General features: G+C 37.7%; 1 protein-coding gene across 1 annotated transcript in view; it reads right to left on the bottom strand.

Moving 5' to 3' along the window:
• The window catches only part of LOC137410976 (uncharacterized), a 405,982-nt gene that overhangs the window by 355,913 nt on the left and 26,606 nt on the right, over positions 1 to 23,463 (bottom strand). The window contains exon 2 of the mRNA XM_078778383.1: positions 21,633 to 21,827. Within this exon, the coding sequence (XP_078634509.1) occupies positions 21,633 to 21,827 (195 nt within the window). The remainder of the gene's footprint in view (positions 1 to 21,632; positions 21,828 to 23,463) is intronic.

Here is a 23,463-nt window from a genome sequence, read left to right as displayed (position 1 = left end):
CAGGATCCAATCCATATCCAGTGCGACAAACAGATCTAAAGGCTTCAAATACATCGGCCAATAAAAGCACATCAGTTTTGAGATACAAATCGTGATACTCGCCAAGATTCTTGATGTTATATTTTTCCCAAACATTTTGTGCGTGTCCATAATCTTTATCAGATATATGACTGTTGTTTAATTTGTTTTAGAAATTTTCTTTTGAAGGAAGTTGTGTTTCATTGAATCTCTCAAATGAGTCCATATAGTCATAGGGGTAAATTCCCTTTTGTGTTAGAAAATCTTTATCTGAAAAATACTCTGAAAGACATGGAAACTCTTTTAGATTTTGAACCAAGTTAGCCAATGGACTTGCCATGAATTTAAATGTATCAAGAAATCTGATATGAGTAATAGGAGATGTGTGAATTGTTTTTGTGAATGAAATGTATTTCTGATCCGTGTTTGGAATTGCTGAGATACTTCCAGAAGTCTTTGAGAGTTCCTTGATAAATAGATGTGTATCATAATGAGCGTTGTTATGAAGAAAAACAGGAATGAAAGAGGGGAGTTGATAATTAATATTACAACTTTGATGAGCCGGGCCTCTATATTTACCAGTGAGATGACAATGGTCTCGATCTAACCTTTAGACCTTTACCAATTTTCTTCTCACAAATATGACAGGCAACCTTTGGCTGTCTAAATTCTCTTTTTTCTTTACTTGTTAAGGACATTGGTTTATTGGTTTCTCTCATTATCTTGGTTAATCGGACACAGTCTTTTTCTAGTCGTTTCACAAACTCCTCTGGAGTATTTGAGCCTCTATACACCTCTAACTTGTTATATTCATCACCAACGGATGATTTGATATAATAACAAAAACCACAAGGAGTATGTTTTTGATATTTATTTGTGTATGATTCTTTTGGATCTGGAGAAGGAGTATCAATTTTTTCTAAAATACTTTCAAAATCAGCAGAAATAACAAATGGATGTTTCATTGTTTTCTTTTCATCTTTGAATGTGATCTTTGAACCTTTTTTAGGCATGTTGATTACCGTTGATTTATGTTCACCACAATAATTTGAATGTTTATCTAATCTTTCTTGTGTATGGAAGAAGTTAAGACAACGCATACAAATATATATTTTATTTGTTCTTTTACATACTTGTGGTTTTATTAATTTTGTAATATCTTTGATGTATGTATAATGTGAATTTTCGTCTGAATTAAAATATAGAAGATTAATATGAGTTTGTTTACAATTGTCAGAAAGCTTTAAAACCTGAATGTTGTTTGTTTCTGTTAGACCATAAACATTAACTGATAAATTATTCAACTTTTCAAATTTAGGAATATCATTTAAAGTCATCGGAAACTTTAGATCTTTCGTATTTAATGTATTCTCATATTTTTTATAATGAGATACTCTTTCATCATGAAAATGTGGAGGATGTAAGTGTGCTAGAATAGACCAGAGAAAACATTTATTGTCTTTATTTTTGATATTGATAACTGCTTTTCTATTTTTGATAACACTGGGTAAATCAATATAAGAAGAAGCTTTTAGAGGATCTGATTTAAGAATATGAATGTCCATGTAAATATTTTTTCCTATATTGAATCCACTTCCTACGATTGAATTATCCACATCTTGCTCTTGTTTAATAAGTTCATCATAGACTCCTGATGTTTTAAAATCTTGATATGAAGATATAAAGTGTGGCTCAGTTCTCATGTATGGTGTATCTATAACTCCTTCGTCCTTTGTCATTTCTAATTTTACTCCCATATAAAATTAAAGTGGTTTCATTTCTTTTAGTGTTTTTTCAATCAACGTTTGAACAGCAGGTTTAAATATTTCGACAGCATCAACTATAGACTCTGGTTCAGGAGGTTTGAAGTTAAAGACTCTTATTTTAATATATCCTTTGAATGCGCCATCAGAGTTTTTAGTTGTGATAAAATTTGATAAATGTTGATTTGTTTTAAGATGTATTTCGAAGCCTTTCTTGAGGATATTTTTATTACAGGCAGAACAGTGTTTTGTTTCCTTCTGAATAGGAGATAGTAGGTGAAGTAGATTAAATGTGTGTTTGTTAGTTTTAAGGTGTCTTTTGTATTGTTTATATTCTTGTTCACAAACGTCGCAATATGTTGCTTTGATCATATTTATAGAGCAAAATTATACTTAAAGTAAAACACCTTTTTAGAGACTTTTTTAAAGATGAAACTGTGCTTAAAGTAAAACACTTATAGAAGAAAGTGCCTTTTTACAGGCTTTTTAGATATGAAACTATACTTAAACTAAAACACTTTTTCACTCAGAATCATCTGAGTCATAACTATCACATGAATACTCAGAATCATACTCAGAGTCATCAATAAAGCTACTCTCAGAACTATCATTTGAGCACAAACTATTAGCATCATAACTATCATCTGAGTTCAATGAAATACTATCATCACCATCGTCCGAGTTCAATGAAATACTATCATCACTATCGTCCGAGTTCAATAAAATAGTAAAATCTTCTCTGCTGTAATGACTCATATTTAATTAGCAGGAAAAATATTCCCATCGATATCTATATACTTTCTTTCATTAACAGATTCAATCTCTACATTTTTAATATCAAAAGTTATCTTTAAATAATCTCTAACTATCATAGAACGAAATGACATTTCACCAGAAATATTAACATCATTCATTTTACTTAGATCTACACCCTTTGGATTATTAAATAAAATACAAATGTCTCCTCTAGAATTATTAATGGTCTTATCATTCTTTTTCAAAGTATCACGATCGATCACTTTTTCAAAGTATCACGATCGATCACTTTTTCAAGCTTTGAATAAATTGCCAGGAGTAGAGAAACTTTTGTGAGATTTACTTTAATGGATGTCTTTCCAGGTATAGTTAGAGCTCTTCCTTTAAATGAAAGAGAGGGGCTCATGTTATTTTCCATAACTGGTTTTACCCAAAAATTTCCATATTTCTCTTTGTTCAATTTAACATCTTTGACATATTTTTCTATATCTTCCACCGAAGTAGAGATTGATTGAAATTTGTCTTTTGTGCTTTGAAACATTGTATTTATTAGCTAATAAACTTGCGTTTAGTTTAAGTAAAAATTTACTATATAAATATGATAGAAGGATATTTAGAATTTCCAGACTCTCCATATGATAAATTAGAGAATTGTCCGGCTTGTGATAGAATAGGGCTTAATAATGAGGGTTCATATAAACAATGTATTTTCGATGATTATCTTCTAATTAATGATAATAAAAAAATATATATATATATATAACTTTAAAATTAGAACCAAAAATGAATTACTTTACAAGATTAATAAGATAGATGAATGTTAAGTATTATGATGATAATACACCATTTCTTTCAAGGGAAGAGACTCTTTGTATTGAGGAAATGTATAACGGTTTAATGATATTTATTATTCAAAATAATTTAAATGGAAATGTTAATACAAGATACTATATAAATAAAATAATGAATTATTTTGAAATTAAACCTGAACTCAGGATAAAATATAGAGTTTCTAAAATAGCTCAAAAAAAGTTAGATGACTTGTTTTCCAAATATATAAATGAATGATTTTTTACCCGCTTGGGAAAACAAGATAAAATTTAACAACCATAAAAATCTTCCAAATTCATTAAGATGTCTAATAGTTGGATCAAGCAGATGTGGAAAAACCTGTTTGCTTTTAAAGATGCTCCTTACCCCCAACTTTTTAGATTATGATAATTTAATAATTTTTACGAAGTCAAGTTTTCAACCCGAGTATCAACTACTATCACAAGGTTTTAATGCGGGTCTTAAAAAGGAAGACATTATCGGTTTATTTAAACTTCAAAACAAACTAAATGATTACAACATTGAGGATATAATACAACTATTTTGTGATACACAGAAATCAAAATCAAAACCCATAACTTGTATTCTCAGTGATAATACGGATGACATACCTTCACCTCAAGATTTAGATAAATCAAAAAAGAACCTCGTTATCTTTGACGATTGTGTTAATGAGAGAAACCAAACAGTAATGGATAGCTACTATACAAGAGGGAGACATTCTTCTTGTAATTGTATTTATCTTAGTCAGTCATATTTTCAACTCCCTCGTCGCTCAATAAGAAACAATGCTAATACTTTTATTTTATTTAAGTTAAATTCAATAGATTTAAATAATTTTTGGAGAGATAATTGCTTGACGTTATGTAGTAAAAAGGAATTTGAAAATTATATGAAACACACGATTGGAAAATATAAATATATTGTTTTGAAACAAGATGAGATACTAACTGATATTTTACACACATAAATGACAACTATTATTAATCTTGTGGGTAAATCTGCTTCAGGAAAGAACTTTCATAAATCTAAACTCTTGAATAGTAAAAATGAAAAGATTGTAAGTTTTTTTTTAAAACACCCTATGATTCGTTTTGTAGGTACTACAACCAGAGCAATGCGACCAGGAGAAATAGAAGGGAAAGATTATTACTACATTTCAATGGAGGAACATATGCGATTGAGGAACGAAGGTCAAATATTTGAGGAGGTCTCTCTTGGTTCTACAAAATATTCACATTGTAAGAGTGAGTTAAATAAAGTAAAATCTAATGGTCTTGGGATTTTAGAAACTAATCCTGAAGGAATGAGACAAATTATTAAATATTTGTGTGGTGATGGAGTTACGATTTTATCATTCGGTTTTGATATCGATGAGGAGACAACGCAAACGTATGAAAAGCAGAGATACAAGTATTAGTGAAGAAGAAATAACAACTCGTATTAATACCAATAAAGAATTTGATTAAATATTTAAAGAAAAGCTTTTATTTCAACACATTTACTATAATGACGAAGAAAAAGAAAATTTTCCCATTGACCTTTACAATTCATTAAATGATATTTTTCAATAAATAAATACAGAAGATGATTACCGAAGAAAGAGCAAGAAAGTTTGAAGAACATCAAGAGTTGCTTTCAAAAGTTGTAAAGCAACAGGAAGAGATAAAGAAGAAACGGAGACAGAAACGAACTGGTGAAGAAGCCTTTGAAAGAAAACAAGAGAAATTTTTTTAACCACTTTAAAAAACTCAACAAACGATTTCACCTTCAGTTCCCACGGTAGAATTTACTCCGAAAAAACTTCAAATGCTCAAAGATTTTAGTCAAATGACAGAGAAAGAACTTGGAGAATTAGAATATGATGATGAAGGATTATTTCGGAAACTTGGAGGTAAATCAACCACCTAATTATGTTGTGGAAGCTCTTCAAAACAATGAATATTCGGCGGGTTCAAAAACCAGAACAGGTCTCATTCCAACAGAAGAACCAGCACAGTTCCATCTTGTGAAAGAAAAGTTATTGATATTTAATGATAAATTGGTGTTCTTAAGTTCTGCTCAACCAAATGTTGAATTAACTCCAAGATGGTTGTTTGTTTCTTTTTGAAACTCCAAGATGTTTCTTCTAACAAACTCCGGATTCAGCGGTTCAAAATATTTTGATGAACCACTTGATATGGAAAATGCGGAAGATAGGGTATATATTGATTTACTAAACTCACTTGATTATGGAGTTTCTGTTGCCGGTAAAAGTAAGAAGAATGAGAAGGAGAAACATATTATTGATGCTTTAAGTAAGCTGGGTTCGGGTGTTAGCTTTCTTCCAAATGACCCATCACAATTAGTTAATAGGTTATTATTGTTGTTAGGTAGTAAGAAGGCTGGAAACAACAATTGTTTTAATGAAGCATCCGCCATTTTAGATCAGTTGATGAACATGAAAATAATTAATAAATGTCAATACAAAGATATTTCATTAGATATTAAATAAGATGAGAAGCACAATTCTTAGTTTTAATTTCACGAGTGATTACACAGCTTCATTCCCTTACCCACGACAACTTGACCCCACAAAAGAATATGAGGCTTCTTTGTTGTCAATGGAGACTTACAATACACTTTTTAATATCACAGAGAAAAACAACAAGTTTAGTTATAATCCAGGAAGTGGGTACAAAACTAAAACAGTTTCACCCAGAGCTTACGAGATTTCTCAAATATCTTCTGAAGTCTCTCGCCTTATGAAAGAAAAAGGTGATGAACCAAAAAATATTGTGATAGATATTCAAAAACACACTTCAAAATCAACTATTAAACTTTAAAATAATTATAAAGTTGATTTCACGATTGAAAAATCGTTTAGAGAGCTATTGGGTTTCTCTTCAAAAAAGATTGAAACTAACGGAACGTTTTACAGTGATAATGTCATTCAAATATCCTCCGGTATAAATTCAGTATTAATTCATTGTGATTTGATTGATGGTGCTTATAACGATGGAATAAGAACAAATACAATATTTTCATTCAGCGCATACTCAACCCCGATTGGTTATAAATTTAATATGGAACCAAAAAATCTTGTCTATTTACCTGTGTCAGGAAAAACCATATACAGAGTAAATTTTAGGATAACCGATCAAGATAATCGTATGATCTCCTTTAATGAAGAAATTATATCCATCAGAATTCACCTACGTGAAGTTTTTCAATAAATAAATAATGGTTATTGTGAGAAAACACGAGTTGGGAAAATATAAAGTAATTACAGGGGATGGGATGTTCCTTTCACCACACTATAAGGGTGAATGTATGTTTCTTGGTAGAGGATACTATAAACCAAAGAGACAACAGGGTGTGGGACATCAATTTAAAAATAAAGGAGAAGGGATAATTGATACTCTAATGGGTATTGGTTCAACCATTCTTAAACATAAAGACCTAATTGGTTCAACTGCTTCTGCCGTGGGCTCAGTTGCGGGTGCTATAAAGAGTATAAAAGATGCTCAAAAGGAGTCTCATAAATTACAAGCAATCAAAGAAATAAAAAAAGGTAAAACTCAACTATCTTCACAAGAACGACAAAAAATCATTAAAATACTTGGGTCAGGGTTTCAACAATTTTAATGCCATATAAATACAAGTATGGAAGCGATTGATAGTATCTATGATTTGGATGATACGATTATCATTTCAAACTCCACTAAAAAGGAAGACTATTTTTAGGTAAATGCTAAAACAGGAACAGACTGGAATTCAAATGGAACAAAAAGTTTTGAAATAAATAATCAACAAACTTACTTGAATCTAGCCGATAGTTTCTTGCTGTGTCAATTTAAATTCACTAAGGCTGCGAATAATACTAATGCTACACTCGTAAATGATTTCTTCTGGAAAATGTTTGATAGTGTCCGCCTGTATATTGGAACACAAGAGGTTGAAGCGGTTGATTATGTCTCTGCTACATCTGAAATGATGAAATTTACACGATATTCGTTTAGTGATAGAATAGGTAAGGGAGCTGTTGAAGGTTTTATTCCTGATATGTCAACGGGAACAAATGCTGACCCTGGTTATAGGCAAAGGAAGTCAATGTATAATGATGAAACAAAAGTAGAGAATAGTTTTACCATAGCTGTACCTCTGAAAGGTATATTTGGATTTTGTGATTATGATAAAGTTTTGTATGGTCTTAAAATTAGATTTCAACTACAAAGGAATGATAATGTAAATAGGTTGCTTTTTGGGGCTGAAAATGCTTTTGGCGACAATAATAAATTTGTTATTAATGATTTGTGTTGGTATATCAGTGAATATACTCCTAATCTTAAAACGGAAGAGATGTTAAATAAAAGACTTAACTCAAAGACCCCGCTAAATGTATCATACCTCAAAAGAAGATGTCAACACGTTAAACTGGAACATACTACCTACACTTGGAATTTAGGTGTTCTTCAAGGAAAGCAACGATACCTCTGGCTCATTTTTTTTTTAAACCAGATAGAGAGGACGGTACTAATAAGAATAATGCGCTGTGTGATAATGCTAAGGTGAAACAACTTCGGGTTTCTCTTGATAGAACATTTTATCCGCGAGATAGATTGGAAATTGATTGGGAAAAAAATGATGATGCGGAAGCCGACAAGTCTTACCAAAAGGTGTGTGAAAGTAATGGTAATAATAATAACCCCATTTTGGATATGGTTGCGTTTCAAAAACTTTATACAATCTACACAATTGACCTGAGTTCTCAAAAAGAAACTATAAAGTTTAATAGAGTGGACACTTCTCTATACATTGAAAGAGGGGAGAGTGAAGAAGTTGATGCTTATTGTTTGCTTTTGGAGGAAACAGAATTACAGATTATACAGATAATGGTGTTATGATTAATATCACATAGGTTTTTTCTCATAAATAAATGAGTCGGAAAGAACCGGTATATGTTAATCAAATCAATCTTAATAAATTAAAATCTTGTATTCAAAATCAAAAGCCTTGTATTATTAATGTTAATACAATTCAAAGAAAAGGAGCAGTAAGAATTGATGTTTTACTCACAAGAGAGCAGGGAAAACACTAAATGATGCTGGATCACTTAAAATTAAAATGACAAAACCTATGTTGAAGAAATATTCAAAACAAGAGGGAGGATTTCTACCGTTTCCAATTCCTTTATTTGCTGGTTTAAGTGTGGCGGGAGCATTGACTGGTGGTATTTCAGCAGCGGTAAAAACTGCTCACGAAAGGAAGGCACAACTAAAAGCTCAAAAAGAATTGGAAAGACATAAGGAGTTGGAGAAACAAATTAGTGGAAGTGGTGTAATTGTAGATTTTGCTCAAAAACTTGAAAGTCGACCTGATAAAGCTAGATTGTTGGTTGGAGATATGCTTTCCTCTATCGCTCAAGCGGGTGTTAAACTAACTAAACGGGGTAAAGAATTGTATCTTTCTCATAAATAAATGGATAAATGGTTTAAACAATTTGGAAAGAATAAAACGTCAAATATAGAACTAGCTAAGTATTGTAAAACTAAAAATTGATAATGTGGTTATTTGTATGAGATGAATTAATACATATATATATATATAAGAATACAAAGAATATTATTATGAATTTAGACACACAGAATGGTTCTCATTGGGTTTGTATTCATAATAGTCAGGATAAATATTATTTTGATAGTTATGGTATGCCACCGCCTGTTGAAGTAATACAATGCTTACAGAATGGTGTTTATCAAACATTTCAAGTTCAAGGAATTAATTCTAAATGTTGTGCTCAATTATGTTTATATGTATTATTTCAACTCAACAATAATGAAAATTTTTATGATATCATTTTAAATCTAATATAAATGACTTATGTTGGAAAAGATGGTTCTATCTTTGGAGAATCCTCTCAGGATATTGATTTATCAAATTATTATACAAAGGCTCAGGCTGAACGACAAAAATATAGTACAAGTAAAAATATTAATATGAAGAATACTTGTAAATTAATCAATTATCCAAACCCTACAGATGCGAATGACTTAATTAGATAGTGATTTATCACAATATATATATTTAAAGAAAACAGCACGTTTTGTTAAACAAGTAAAATTTACAACCACAACACCTGGTTATACTGACCATACACCTTTCCTCATTGAATTTAACTACCTGCTTACAATTGAATTTTATAAAGAAGGACATATAGTTAAAATGCGAATTAATAAATGGGGGTATGATATGCCTGATTTAGGGTATAATTGGTCTTTTTCAATAAACATAGAAGACCTACATGATTTTAATCAATCTCGTAAAGAAGAATATTATCCGCTTGGTGAGGATAAGGATTTATGTGGAAGTACAATTAATAAACAACAAATACATGGTTTTAAGAAAAGAAAAATATATGATAGTATAGCGATGGTTAGCATGACAAAGAAGGAAGGTAATGAGATAAGGATAGAAAGCCGAGGAATACAAACCGATTTGGTAGTGGGAAGATGGGGTGGTATTACCTGTCATAATATTAATCTCACATTTACTTCTGATACATAAATGGCAGGAAGAAGACTACAAGAGAATTATAATTTTTGTATTCAAGGATACCTACAAGAAAAGGGTGCTCGGTATTACATACCTTATGATGTGGAGCATATACATGGGAATTTTGTCATTAAAAACTGGCCTTATACTGATATTGTTAAACCCACAAATAGAGACTTGTTTAAAATATTAAATAAAAATGAACTTCTCAAAGTTATGAAATATAAAACTCTTTTAGAAATCATCAACAAATCTTATTGGTATCCTATTATGAGAAAAATAATTATAGATACAAGAATATCTCAAAATCCAGATGAGTATATGTATAATATTCTTTGGGGCTCAAACTCAAGGGTAGCAAGGGATGAGGAAGGAGTTGAAGAAGAGAAGGAGGAAAGAGAGAAAAAGGAGAAGGAGGAAAGGGAGAAAAAGGAGAAGGATGAAAGGGAGAAAAAGGAGAAGGAGGAAAGGGAGAAAAAGGTGAAGGAGGAAAGGGAGAAAAAGGAGGAGGAAAAGGAGGAGAGGGGGAGAAGGAGGAGAGGGAGAAAAGGGAGAGGGAGAAAAGAGAGAAAAAGGAGAAGGAGGAGGAGAGGGAGAAAAAGGAGGAGAAAAGAGAGAAAAAGGAGGAGGAGAGGGAGAAAAAGGAGAAGGAGGAGAGGGAGGAGAGGGAGGAGAGGGAGAAAAAGGAGAAGGAGGAGAGGGAGGAAAGGGAGCAAAGAGAGAGGGAGGAAAAATATAAAAAGATGGAAATCAGTGAGATTCGTAAAAGATTGAGTGTATCACAGCAAATAAATCAATCTCAACGCACCAAAGAGGAAAATAAAGAATTAACAACTCTTACTGAGATAATGATTTTTAAAATGGTTGAGATGAGTTCAGCGAGGAGATTTACATGAAGAAGACAAAGGTCATATAGTTGATGATGTTGGTGTTATTGACTTTAGTTAGTTTTTATTTGTAAATAAATGGAGGAGAGAGTGAAGGCATTCCTAAGGATTCTTTATGTTTTAAAAATATGTTGAAAACCAAAAAGGTTTTGATACTCTGTCGGACTTTTTCTGATAAATAAATATGAGTTATTGTCTCAAATATAAAAAGAAAACCAAATCTAAAAATATCTCTTATGTTAAAGCTAAAAATAATAGAGTTTATCAAAAAGGAATATGTGAAGTGTGTGGCTCTAAAAAGTGCCAATTCATCTCTCCTAAAAGTGGAGGAGACATACAAAAGTTTCTGCCAGGAAGTAAATTTACAACAACTGGAATTCCTGGGGAACTACATCTACCTGGATATTCTTTCTGTGGTCCTGGAACAAACCTGGATAAAAGATTAGATGAGGCTGACAATTCTAAACCTTGGTCCAAGCCGATAAATAGGGTTGATGAAGTGTGTATGAAGCATGATATTGCTTCTGGGAATACCACTACATTGGATGAAAAACATGAAGCAGACAGAGAAATGTTGTATAATTTGTCATTGATACGAAATCCTACATTGAGAGAGAAAATTGATTGGTTTATTGTGAAAAAAATGATAAGTGCTAAATTGAAACTTGGTCTTGGTTATTTCCCAAAAAACTATTAAACTCCAAAGATGTTATCAAGACTGAGGAGCTTTTGGCTAATGAATTACATAAACCTATAATCACAAAGTTTAAAAGAAGGGAAGTTTATTCTAAATACACCGACCACATATGGTCCGCTGATTTAATCGAACTAAATAATGATAAGGGATACAGGTATGCTTTAACAGTTATTGATTTGAGGAGTAGATTTGCCTGGGTTTTTCATTTGAAAAACAAGAGAGGTAATACTTTAATGTTAGCCTTTAAGCGAATATTTGATAGGGATAAAAGGAAACCAAAGAAGTTATGGACTGATGAGGGAACAGAGTTCTATAACAAAATATTTATGAAATTTCTTAAGGGGGAGGGTATTAAATTATACAGCACCTTTAATGAAGGAAAAGCAGTTATTGAGCGTTTTAATCGTACTTTGAAAGAGAGACTATATAAAAAATTCACACAACTCGGTTCTCAAAAATGGGTGTATTTAATTCAGGATATTGTAGATAATTACAATAATACAGTTCATTCATCAACAAAATCAAAACCATCGGAAACATTTACAAAATTAGAATATGAAAAGGAGATTAATTTGAGAAAGCCCAAATTTAAAGTTGGTGATATTGTAAGAACATACAAATGGAAAAGTCATTTTGAGAAAGGTTATACACAAAAATGGACTCGTGAATTATTTAAAATCATTGATGTAATGGAAACAGTCCCTTGGACCTACAAATTCTATGATTTACATGGAGAAGAAATCTTGGGTTCATTTTACTCGCAAGAATTACAAAAAACACAAGTAAGCAGATAATACCCTTGAAAATAATAAATAAATAAATAAAATGTAATGGGGATACGTTTTTAAATCTGTGAACCCCAAACACAGAATCCCACAACTTTTTAGTTGGGGCTTAACTTTTGTGTGTGTATAATGGGGATACGTTTTTAAATCTGTGAACCCCAAACACAGAATCCCACAACTTTTCAGTTGGGGCTTAACTTTTGTGTGTGTACAATGGGGATACGTTTTGAAATCTGTGAACCCCAAACACAGAATCCCTCAACTTTTCAGTTGGGGCTTAATGTGTGTGTGTGTGTGTGTGTATGTGTGAGTGAGTCATAATAATATACAAACCCGAACCCAACCCCATCCCGAACCCAACCCCATCTCTAACCCAACCCCATCCCTAACCCAACCCCATCCCTAACCCACCCCCATCCCTAACCCAACCCCATCCCTAACCCAACCCCATCCCTAACCCAACCCCATCCCAACCCCATCCCCAACCCAACCCCATCCATCACCCTCACATTCAAAATCCCACCCTAACCCTAACATAATCTTTTTCTTCTTCTTTTTTAAATACGTATTTCATTTACTTTTTTTCCTCTTCCTCCAATTCTGTCTTTCAAGGCTTTCAAGTTTGAAGAAGTAGAAATGGGCAGAAAGAATTTTCCAGCATTTTCTTCCTCGAACTTTCTTGATATTGCTTAAATCAAGCGTCATTAAACAAAGAACATTGTTCATTGCTTTAGAATGCAAAGAGTCTCCAGGATGGACCCCACAGGTAGAGTCTCCAAAATAAAACCAACTTTCCAAGTTCCCAAGGTATAACCACATTCCTGTTGAGCCTCCAAGATAGGTATCACATTCCGAGTCATCAAACAAAACCCCCATTCCGAGTCTCCAAAAATATAACCATCTTTCCAAGTCTCCAAGGAAGAACCACAATTTTCAGAAATATTGGGGGTTTCCGTGATAAGTCTCACATAGTATAACTGCGGACCATCAGTGAAAACTTCCCTTTCCCAATTTTTTAGGGTTTCTATGATGTGTCTCACATAGTATAATTGCGGACCATCAGGGAGAACTCTCCTTGCCCAATTTTTTAGGGTTTCTGTGACGTGTCTCACATAGTATAACTGCGGACCATCAGTGAGAATTCCCGTTTCCCAATTTTTTAGGGTTTCTATGATGTGTCTCACATAGTATAACTGCAGACCATCAGGGAGAACTCTCCTTGCTCAATTCTTTAGGGTTTCTGTGATGTGTCTCACATAGTATAACTGCGGACCATCAGGGAGAACTCCCCTTTCCCAATTTTCAGAAATTTGTGGGTCTCCAATGTATGACTTGTATTCTGGCTCATCAAGGTAGAACTTGTTCAGTGGGTTTTGTTTTGATAACTCACAACAAGTATCATCATGGTAAAACTCTTTTTCAGGATTTTGTGGATCTCCAAGGTATAACTCTTTGGCTGGGTCATCAAGGTAGAACTCGTTCTGGGGGTCTTGGTTGTTCAAAATGTCTTCAAACAAAAAAAAAAACTTCATCCCAAGTTGTGTTAAAAGCAGAATTTTCATTTCGTATCTCAGATACAATATCCTGTGAAAGAAAACAACAATGTATTAATTTAATACAATATTTTTATTTGTATAAATCAAGCTCTATGAATATTAAAATAAACTTTGTTAACTCTTACACGAGTCTCATCTAAAAAAAAAAAAAAAAAAAAAAAATTAAATTAAATAAATAAATAAATTAACAAACAAACAAACTTACCTCCATTGATAAGAGGTTCGAGTCCAGTTCATCAATCTGAAGGTTGAGTTCTACACAGGTAGTAGGACTCCAAGGAATAGCAAAGTTATCCCATTCCATTTCAGCATAGTTGTCCATTCTCAAGTGAAGCAGAAAGCGTGTTTGAAAAAGCCTGTGTGGTCGGTGCCTTTAAGAAGGGCTGGGTGTGTGTCATTTCCTGTGGAAATTCCCTGGGCAAACCTGGGCGTGTCTTAACTGGAAATGATGTGATGGAAATTCCCTGAAAATGATGTAATGTATTACCTGGAAATGATACAATGCTGAAGAGTTTCTAAAGTGGGTGGGACTTAACAAAGTGGGTGGGGCTTAGTAGGAGTGGGCGGGGCTTAGCAGGAGCGGGCGGGGCTTAGCAAAAGTGGGCGGAGCATAGTAAAAAGTGGGCGTGGCTTAACAAAAGTGGACGGGGCTTAGTAAAAAGTGGACGGGGCTTAACAAAAAGTGGGCGGGGCTTACCAAAAAGTGGACTGAGCTTAACAAAAAGTGGGCAGAGCCTACCAAAAAGTGTGTGGCACTGAAGGCGCTCAAACAAGAACATTGAGGGAGGTTTATCATTTTATCTCAGCTCAGTTAAAATATCTTAATAAAGAACCAAACTCAAACATATTTTTTGTTAATATATTAGATGGTGAAGGGAGTGGCAAGAGAATTAAATTATTTCCCACGCATAAACAAATATTTGTCGGATCGATGTTTGAGTGGTCTACTCGGGATCATTGATAGTAAGAGTACCATAAGACCAAGGGGGAATCATTGTTTGAGTGGTCTAATGAACAACATTAAGGATAGGTGTCAAAAGGCGAAAAGGTTCGTAAAGAGGTGAGAGGAAAATTAACATGTAAGTGAATGGGTCGATGTTTGAGTGGTTCAAAGATGATCTGCCAGATGATATGTAGAAGAAGGATTATAGGTCTATAAGGGAAAACAAATATTTGTAGTGTTTGAGTGGTCTAATGAACAACATTAAGGATAGGTACCTATAGACAAAAGGTTCATAAAGATTAGGGTGGGAGAAATAGAGGTGTTAATGGGCAATGAGGTTAAGAGGAAAATTAACATGTAAGTCAATGGGTTCCTCTCATCTCCTCTTCCTGTTCAGGCTGGAGTTCCCGAAGGCAGTGTTCTGGGCCCTGTGCTTTTTCTGGTCTTCATCAATGATCTCTCTGACTCTCTTGAAAATCCTCTCTATCTCTTGGCTGATGACTCTACTCTCTGTCGCTCCATTCCTCATCCCTCAGATCGGCAGTCTGCAGCCTCCTCACTCTCTGCAGACCTGGACAAAATCACAGACTGGGCAAACAAGTGGAACATGTCTTTCAATCCTGACAAATCTCACACTCTTAAGATGTCTCTCCGAAAAGACCGACTGGACCATCCTCCGATCCACTTTCTGAAAAATCCTCTCCAAAAAGTTCTGTCACTCAAGCTTTTGGGTCTCATTATCTGCCATGATCTTTCCTGGGAAAACCAGATTTCAAATCTGGCCTCCAAAGCCAGTCGCCGACTGGGCATCCTCCGTCATGCGAAGTCCTTCCTTGTCACACCTGAACTCCTCACCACATACAAGGCTTTCATCCGCAGCTCAATGGAGTACTGCTCTCCCCTCTGGGCTGGTGCTCCTGCCTCACACCTAGCTCGTCTTCACGCTGTTGAAACCAAAGCGTTCAGAATCATTGGAATCTCCCGCGATGACGCTATCTCCGAGGGCCTTTCACTTACTCACCACAGGCAGGTTGGTGGTCTCTCCGTCTTCTACCGACTCCTCTCCGGCCTTGCTCCCACAGCTCTCTCTAGGCTCTGTCCCCCAAATATTCCTACAGGTCGCACAGGATCTGCCTGCAACCCTCTTATGGTTAAACTGCCAAAATCAAGACTCTCTGCTCACCTTCACTCCTTCATTCCTCTTTTCTCCCGCCTCTGGAACAAACTCCCTCACTCTCTTCAATCCCACTCCTCCCTGCAGGTCTTTAATACGGCTGTTCACCACCATCTCTTATCTTCCCCAATCCAAAACCTTGATCTTTTCTACCCCCGCTAATTTCACCCCAAATACACTTTTTTGAGGCGACTCTTGACTTCTTTCCTGGAAGTCCTTGGTGTTGCGTTTTATACCTGTCCTGCCCCCCCCCCCCCCCCAGGCCCTCTCCCTCCCACACATCTCCCAATGTCCCTGCTCTCAAATGTTGTGTTTGTGTGCTTCCTCCCCTTCTCTCCCCATCGTGTCGACCGCTCCCCTTTTTATATACTTTGTTTGCTTGTTTGTTTGATAAATGTTAGCTCTTTCATGAGCCTCGACTCTGTATCCAAAAAAAATAAATAAAAAAACAATAAAAAAAAACATGCATTTTCAGGCCATTTTCCCTGCCAGAGCAGGAGTCAGCCTTGCGGTCCCCATGACCATCTTCTCCATTTTGCCCTATTTTCTGCATCTCTCCTTGTTGACACCCTTGCCCGCATTTCTTCTTCCACCATCTTTAGCCAAGTCTTTCTCGGTCTTCCCCGTCCTCTACTTCCTTCCACATTCATTTCCATCACTCTTCTCAACCAGTCACTTTCATCCTTCCTCAACACATGACCAAACCATCTCAACCTGTTCCTCTTCACAGCATCAATCACATGCTCTATTCCCATCATCTTTCGCAATTCATCATTTGTCTTCCCCTCTCTCAACGATACTCTGCACATCCACCGAACCATTCGCATTTCCACCCTTTCTAGCCTTCGTTGCTGCTCTACGTTCATTACCCATGTCTCGCTCCCATAAATCACAACACTTCTCACACATGCAGCACACACCTTTCCCTTCAGCTTCGACGACACTCCCCTGGTCATCAGCACGCCACTCAGTTCCTGAAACTTCTTCCATGCACATCTCCCTCCAGCAACAATTGCCGAGTCTGATCCACCTTCTCCATTCAGCATGTCTCCGAGGTAGCAAAATGTTTTCACACCTTCCAGCTTCACGCCGTCTCCAAGATCCAACTCAACATTTCCTCCATCTGCAGCTCCCTCTGTGCACACCTTACATTTGAATGGAGCTGCCACACTGGTTAATGACCCTCTCAGAACACTACATTTTTGATGAACCCACTCAGCGCACATTGTACATTGAATGGAGTTCGCTCCGACACCCCTCCTGCACACAGCATGTGGCCACTTCCCAGTTCTTTCCACCTCACGACATGCTTTACCACTTGCCATCACCTTCGTCTTTCCGATATTCACCTTCAGACCTTTTGTCTCCATACATTCCTTCCACTTGTTCATCTTCTCCTTCAGTCCATCCATACTTTCTGCAATCAACACCAGATCATCTGCATACAACAACTCCCACGGTAAACCCTCCTTTACGTTCTGAGCCAGCACCTCCATCACAGCTACGAATAGTAGTGGACTTCGTACCGACCCTTGCTGCACTCCCACCTTCACCTCAAACCCACCACTGTTCCCGTCCTTTGTCCTTACAGCTGTGCGTGCTCTTTTTAACATTGCCATCACTGCTCTGATCAACCATTCCTCAACTCATAACTTCCTCAAAGCCCATGTCAATACTTCGTGGGGAACCCTATCGAATGCTTTGTCCAGATCAACAAACCCAAGAAACAACTTCTTCCTCTTCTCCATGTACTTCTCCTGCAACTGCCGCACAATAAAGAGCGCATCTGTCTTTCCTCTTCCTGGCATAAATCCAAACTGCATTTCGTCCATCTTCACCTTTTTCCATATCCTCCTCTCCAACACCCTTTCCAATACCTTCATTCCATGCTCCAATAACTTTATAGCTCGGTACGAGCCACACTCCAGAGGGTCACCTTTCCCCTTGTATAGAGGGACGAGGGTACTCAGTTCCCCAATCCACTGGAATGCGGCCTTCTTTCACCGCCAGATTACAGATCTCTGTCATTCTCTTCACATCTCACCTTCCAACTTCCTGCTGCTGCTTCCTGCCCCAACAACCCAACATCACAACCAACAAAACAGAGAAGGTAAGAAAAATGTAGATAAGGGAAAATAGAGGTTTTCTCCACTAAACTGCATTTATTCTCAAATTACAAACAATTGTGATCCAACATGTGACTGGTTGAATTTTTTTTTTTTGTCTCGAAAGAACCCTCATGGAAAACAAAATGGCAGAGTGTGGCAGGTTAACATATTGACAAATGCAGACAATGGAATGAATAGGCCAAAGCCATGACATGTGAACATATGATAAGGAGAGTGTCAATATCACAGTAAACATATGATCAGGAGAGATAAGGAGAGTGAACAAATGATAAGAGAAAGGATCAAAAGAGTGAGAAAGTGGAGCAAAGCTCAGGAGTGGCTTGGAAAAATCACGTGTTGATGACGAATTGTATTGAAGGACTGGACTGGCAAGATACCTGAGAGTGATAGACAAGGTATCTCAATGACGTGTGTGCGAGTTCAAATCTCGACATCTATATTATAATAGGCTATGGTGATTCTGTCTGTCTGTCTGTCCGGGGGTGTGGCTTACACCGTTTACAGAGTAGCTCCACCCATTCTTGGAGAGGCTTCATGTAAACAAATATCCACCATTTTATTAACTCGAATAGCTTTGAGGCCTGTTTAGTTAGGCCCGTGCTGTCTTTCTCTCTCACACAGGTTAATTTCACCTCTAATTCGACATATCATTTCATTTTTAACAGTCGCTAACATAGTTTTAGACTCGTTTGAAAAAAGACGGGAAGAGAATCCCATGGAAGTTTCGGTTTATATAACGAAATGAATTCTCAAAGGCCTGTAACATAAAGCACATTCATTGAGTCACCCTCACGATTTTATCTAGAATTCACCATGCGATTTAATTTTTATCGATGGTTTTGCACTCGGTGTCAGAAATAATTGAGAACATTCACGCACACATGGGAAATTACCGAGAGATATTTCTTCATTTTTTATTATTATTTATGTGTGCATACACTTTAAATCGGTTTATTTGAAATCTTTAACTTTCACAATGTAATTTACTTGCCATTTGTCATTTGATGATGACGAGACACTTCCTCTTGAAGATCGTGACAATTCATGCATTGCGTGGAAACTTCCATTTCCAAAATGAACGAGACAATCGATGAAGAACGCAGACTTGAACAGGATGCAGCAAGAAAACGATTGAGATGGGTGAACGAGTTCGTCGACGAACGTCAATGCAAACTTGAACATGATGGAGCAAGAAAAAGAACTAGACGGGAGAAAAACGAGAGAAACGAGACGGGAAAAAGCCGATTGGAGAGGAGAGTGAGGAGCGATTGGAGAGGCGAGTGAGGAGCGATTGGAGAGGCGAGTGAGGAGCGATTGCAGAGGCGAGTGAGGAGCGATTGGAGAGGCGAGTGAGGAGCGATTGGAGAGGTGAGTGAGGAGCGATTGGAGAGGCGAGTGAGGAGCGATTGGAGAGGCGAGTGAGGAGCGATTGGAGAGGCGAGTGAGGAGCGATTGGCGAGGCGAGTGAGGAGCGATTGGAGAGGCGAGTGAGGAGCGATTAGAGAGGAGAGTGAGGAGAGATTGGAGAGGAGAGTGAGGAGAGATTGGAGAGGAGAGTGAGGAGCGATTGGAGAGGCAAGTGAGGAGCGATTGGAGAGGAGTGTGAGGAGGTATTGGAGAGGAGTGTGAGGCGGTTTTGGAGAGGAGTATGAGGAGGTATTGGAGAGGAGTGTGAGGAGGTATTGGAGAGGAGTGTGAGGAGGTATTGGAGAGGAGTGTGAAGAGGTATTGGAGAGGAGTGTGAGGAGGTATTGGAGAGGAGTGTGAGGAGTGGGTTTGGAGAGGTGTGAGGGTGGAGAGAGGAGAGTGTCAGGTGGAGAGGAGTGAGGGGTCACATATTATGTCAAATAAATAAATTGTGTTCATCACACAATTTCTGGATCTGATGAATTGCCAGTAACCATTTTGTAAAACTGAATGTGCAGCATCGAACTCAATATGTTGAAATGTCACACGTCCATGCCCGTGGGATTTCCACGGGTGACCCCACTATATTTTTTTAAAGATCGCGGCACGGTCGGTCATACACCGCCTAAAATAACAGACAGGAAAATGGCGAGATATATTAAAATTTTGTGGCGGACTTTTCCATTTGATGACAATCGTCACGATTAAATATTTAATTTATACGTCGTGACAATAATGTGGAGAGAGGAGCAGAGCTTCGTTCACGTATCGCCACAGACGGGAAATTGCCGACAGATATTTCTTCGTTATTATTTCATTCATCATTATTACACGGAAGTAAAGGTAATCCTGTTTAAACGAGCATTCATTCCAGTGACGGGTTGGAGAGGAGCGAGGGGTTGGAGAGGAGCGAGGGGATGGAGAGGAGCGAGGGGTTGGAGAGGAGCGAGGGGTTGGAGAGGAGCGAGGGGTTGGAGAGGAGCGAGGGGTTGGAGAGGAGCGAGGGGTTGGAGAGGAGCGAGGGGTTGGAGAGGAGCGAGGGGTTGGAGAGGAGCGAGGGATTGGAGAGGAGTGAGGGGCTGGAGAGTGAGGACCAATTGGAGAGGAGAGTGAGGAGCGATTGGAGAGGCGAGTGAGGCGTGATTGCAGAGGAGAGTGAGGCGCGATTGGAGAGGCGAGTGAGGTGGGATTGGAGAGGAGTGTGAGGGATTGGAGGATAGTGTGAGGGATTGGAGGGGAGTGTGAGGGATTGGAGAGGAGTGTGAAGGATAGGAGAGGAGTGTGAGGAAGGATTGGAGAGGAGTGTGAGGAGGTATTGGAGGGCAGTGTGAGGAGGCGTGGGATTGGAGAGGCGTGAGGGTGGAGGGAGGAGAGTGTCAGGTGGAGAGGAGTGAGGGGTCACATATAATGTTAAATAGATAAATTGTGTTCATGACACCATTTCTTGATCTGATGAATTGCCAGTAACCATTTTGTAAAATTTAATGTGTAGCATCTAAATCAAGATGTCCAAATGTCACACACGTCCATGCCTGTGGGATTCCCACGGGTGACCCCACTAGTGTATCATAAACTGCCATCCTTTATCGCATGCATTGAATTCATCAATGTTTGCACCATCCCACAGTCTTCACGAAAGCTGTTCATCACAATCTCAGATCACCCTCCATCCAACCATGATCTTTTTCACCTCAAAGTGACCCCATTGCAAAGCATTCCCTTTTTCCAGGTCATTGTGATCTCCCCCAACCTCTCACCTCACCTCTTTTCACCTCACCTCTTTCACAACTTTTCTCTTCCTCTTTCACATCTTTTCTCTTCCTCTTTCACATCTTTTCTCTTCCTCTTTCACATCTTTTCTCTTCCTCTTTCACCTCACCTCTTTTGGTTTGTTCGTTGATTGGTTTCATCATCCACACTTTCCCCTTCCTCTTCTTCCTTCAACTTCTGTGCCGCTTATTCACCCCCATGTATCCTTCTCTCCCCTCCCCTTCATCTCACGCTCACTTATACTCTGCTGTTGTTTCCTCTTTCCATTTTATTCCCTTCCATTCTGCTCTCAATCTTTCAGGAGCCTCGATCAAGTAAACAAAAATTAGCACACTAAACAAACGCAGATCTCATCAGAAGTGATGTAGAACACACAACTCACCATTCGGCTGATCACGTTGCTCTTCCTCCAGACCAAAGGAGTTCACATCCTCAATTTTTATCTGCAGAATCACGGGAAATCCTTCCGGCTCCTCAACCTTCATTCCACACACGAGCATAGTCGGCTGTTCCGATCCCGGCTGCACATGACAGGAATCCTTCTCACAGCCAACTTGAGCGTACATGGTGGGTGAACCTTCAGAGAGGAGGGAAACATACCACTCTTCCTGATGTTTACGCCACTCTGAGTACCTTGATCTGACAAAGTGCCAATATGTGAAGTACCTCTGTACTTGAGGCCTTATCTTCTCTTTAAATCAGTCACAGTAATTTAAACTTTCACCACACATGAGCGCACACCCTTTTACTCCCCATGAAACAAAATTGCATGTCTTACGACAACCTTAAACGAGCCTCGATCGAGTATACAAAAAAAAAAAAAAAAAAAAAAAACTGCAATTGTATTACACTCGCGTGACCCGGCGCGCTCCGCGTGCCTCACCACACGGCGTTTCAGAGGGGGAGACATCTTTGACCATTTTGGTGTCTTTTGGGTCTTCATGGTGTTTTGGGTCTTCAGGGCCATTTGGGTCTTTTGGATCCTCTGGGCCTTTAAGGGTAATTTGGGTCTTTGAGGTGTTTTGGGTATTCGGGGTGTTTTGGGTATTTGGGGTCTTTTGGGTTTTCGGGGTTTTTTGGGGTCTGTAGGGTCTTGGGGGAATTAAAGGGTCGTCAAAGGTCTGAGGGGTCTCAGCAGTCTTAACGCAATTAAGAGGGTTAATTAAGAGGGTGGTAATTTTTTTTGAAGAAGAAGACGAAGTTTTAGTCGCATATAAACATAGTGACATACATAACCATGTACGTTTGCTCTATTATAATAACATGTTGATGTGAGTGCCGATTTGGCCACATATAAAACATTCAAAAGTTCAGATATTTATGTTAAATCTGGGCCTGTTCAGCAATTTTAGGATGTAGACATTCTCTGGTGAGAAGGCCTTGCACATAAGCACAGAGGATGTGCATGAAGGAGTATTTGGGCTCGGATGTAATCCATGCCACAGGTATGCTGATATGCAGACAGTTTCCCCACATCAATAACTTTCAGGTCATAAATAAGAAACCACTTTTCATAAAATCAGATGGAACAACAACATTCCTCTGGAACACATCCATGGGAATTCAGTTCATGTTCATCACTCTGGCAAGTAGAACTGAATCACCTGTATTAAAGATTTAAAGGAAGAGCATTTGTATCATTAGATAGTTTGAACACTGTAGGAAAGTGAAGTTTCTTTGCAAATTCAATTAGCGTATTTGCACAGGAAAGGGCAAGAAGAATCGCCAAATCCCAAAATTCAAAATGTGAGGGGGAAAAGGTTGCCAGGCGGTACTTTCAGAGAGGGGGAAGAGAGAGAGGGGGAAGAGAGAGAGGGGGAAGAGAGAGAGGGGGAAGAGAGAGAGGGGGAAGAGAGAGAGGGGGAAGAGAGAGAGGGGGAAGAGAGAGAGGGGGAAGAGAGAGGGGGGGAAGAGAGAGGGGAAGAGAGAGGGGAAGAGAGAGGGAAGAGAGAGGGAAGAGAGGGGAAGTGAGAGGGGAAGAGAGAGGGGAAGAGAGAGGGGAAGAGAGAGGGGAAGAGAGAGGGGAAGAGAGAGAGGGGAAGAGAGGGGGAGAGGGAGAGGGAGAGGGAGAGGGAGAGAGAGAGGGAGAGAGAGAGAGAGAGAGAGAGATTTGTCAGGATTGAAGGACATATTTCATGTGCATTTGACCAGCTTGTGATTTTTTCTTTTTCATTTAATTTATGAAACACAATCTCCCTTTAATTTATTAAACC

This window comes from Myxine glutinosa, chromosome 5 (genome assembly GCF_964187855.1).
Source record: "Myxine glutinosa chromosome 5, kmMyxGlut1.1, whole genome shotgun sequence".
Lineage (NCBI taxonomy): Eukaryota > Metazoa > Chordata > Myxini > Myxiniformes > Myxinidae > Myxine > Myxine glutinosa.
This window is presented reverse-complemented; position numbering and strand designations above follow the sequence as displayed.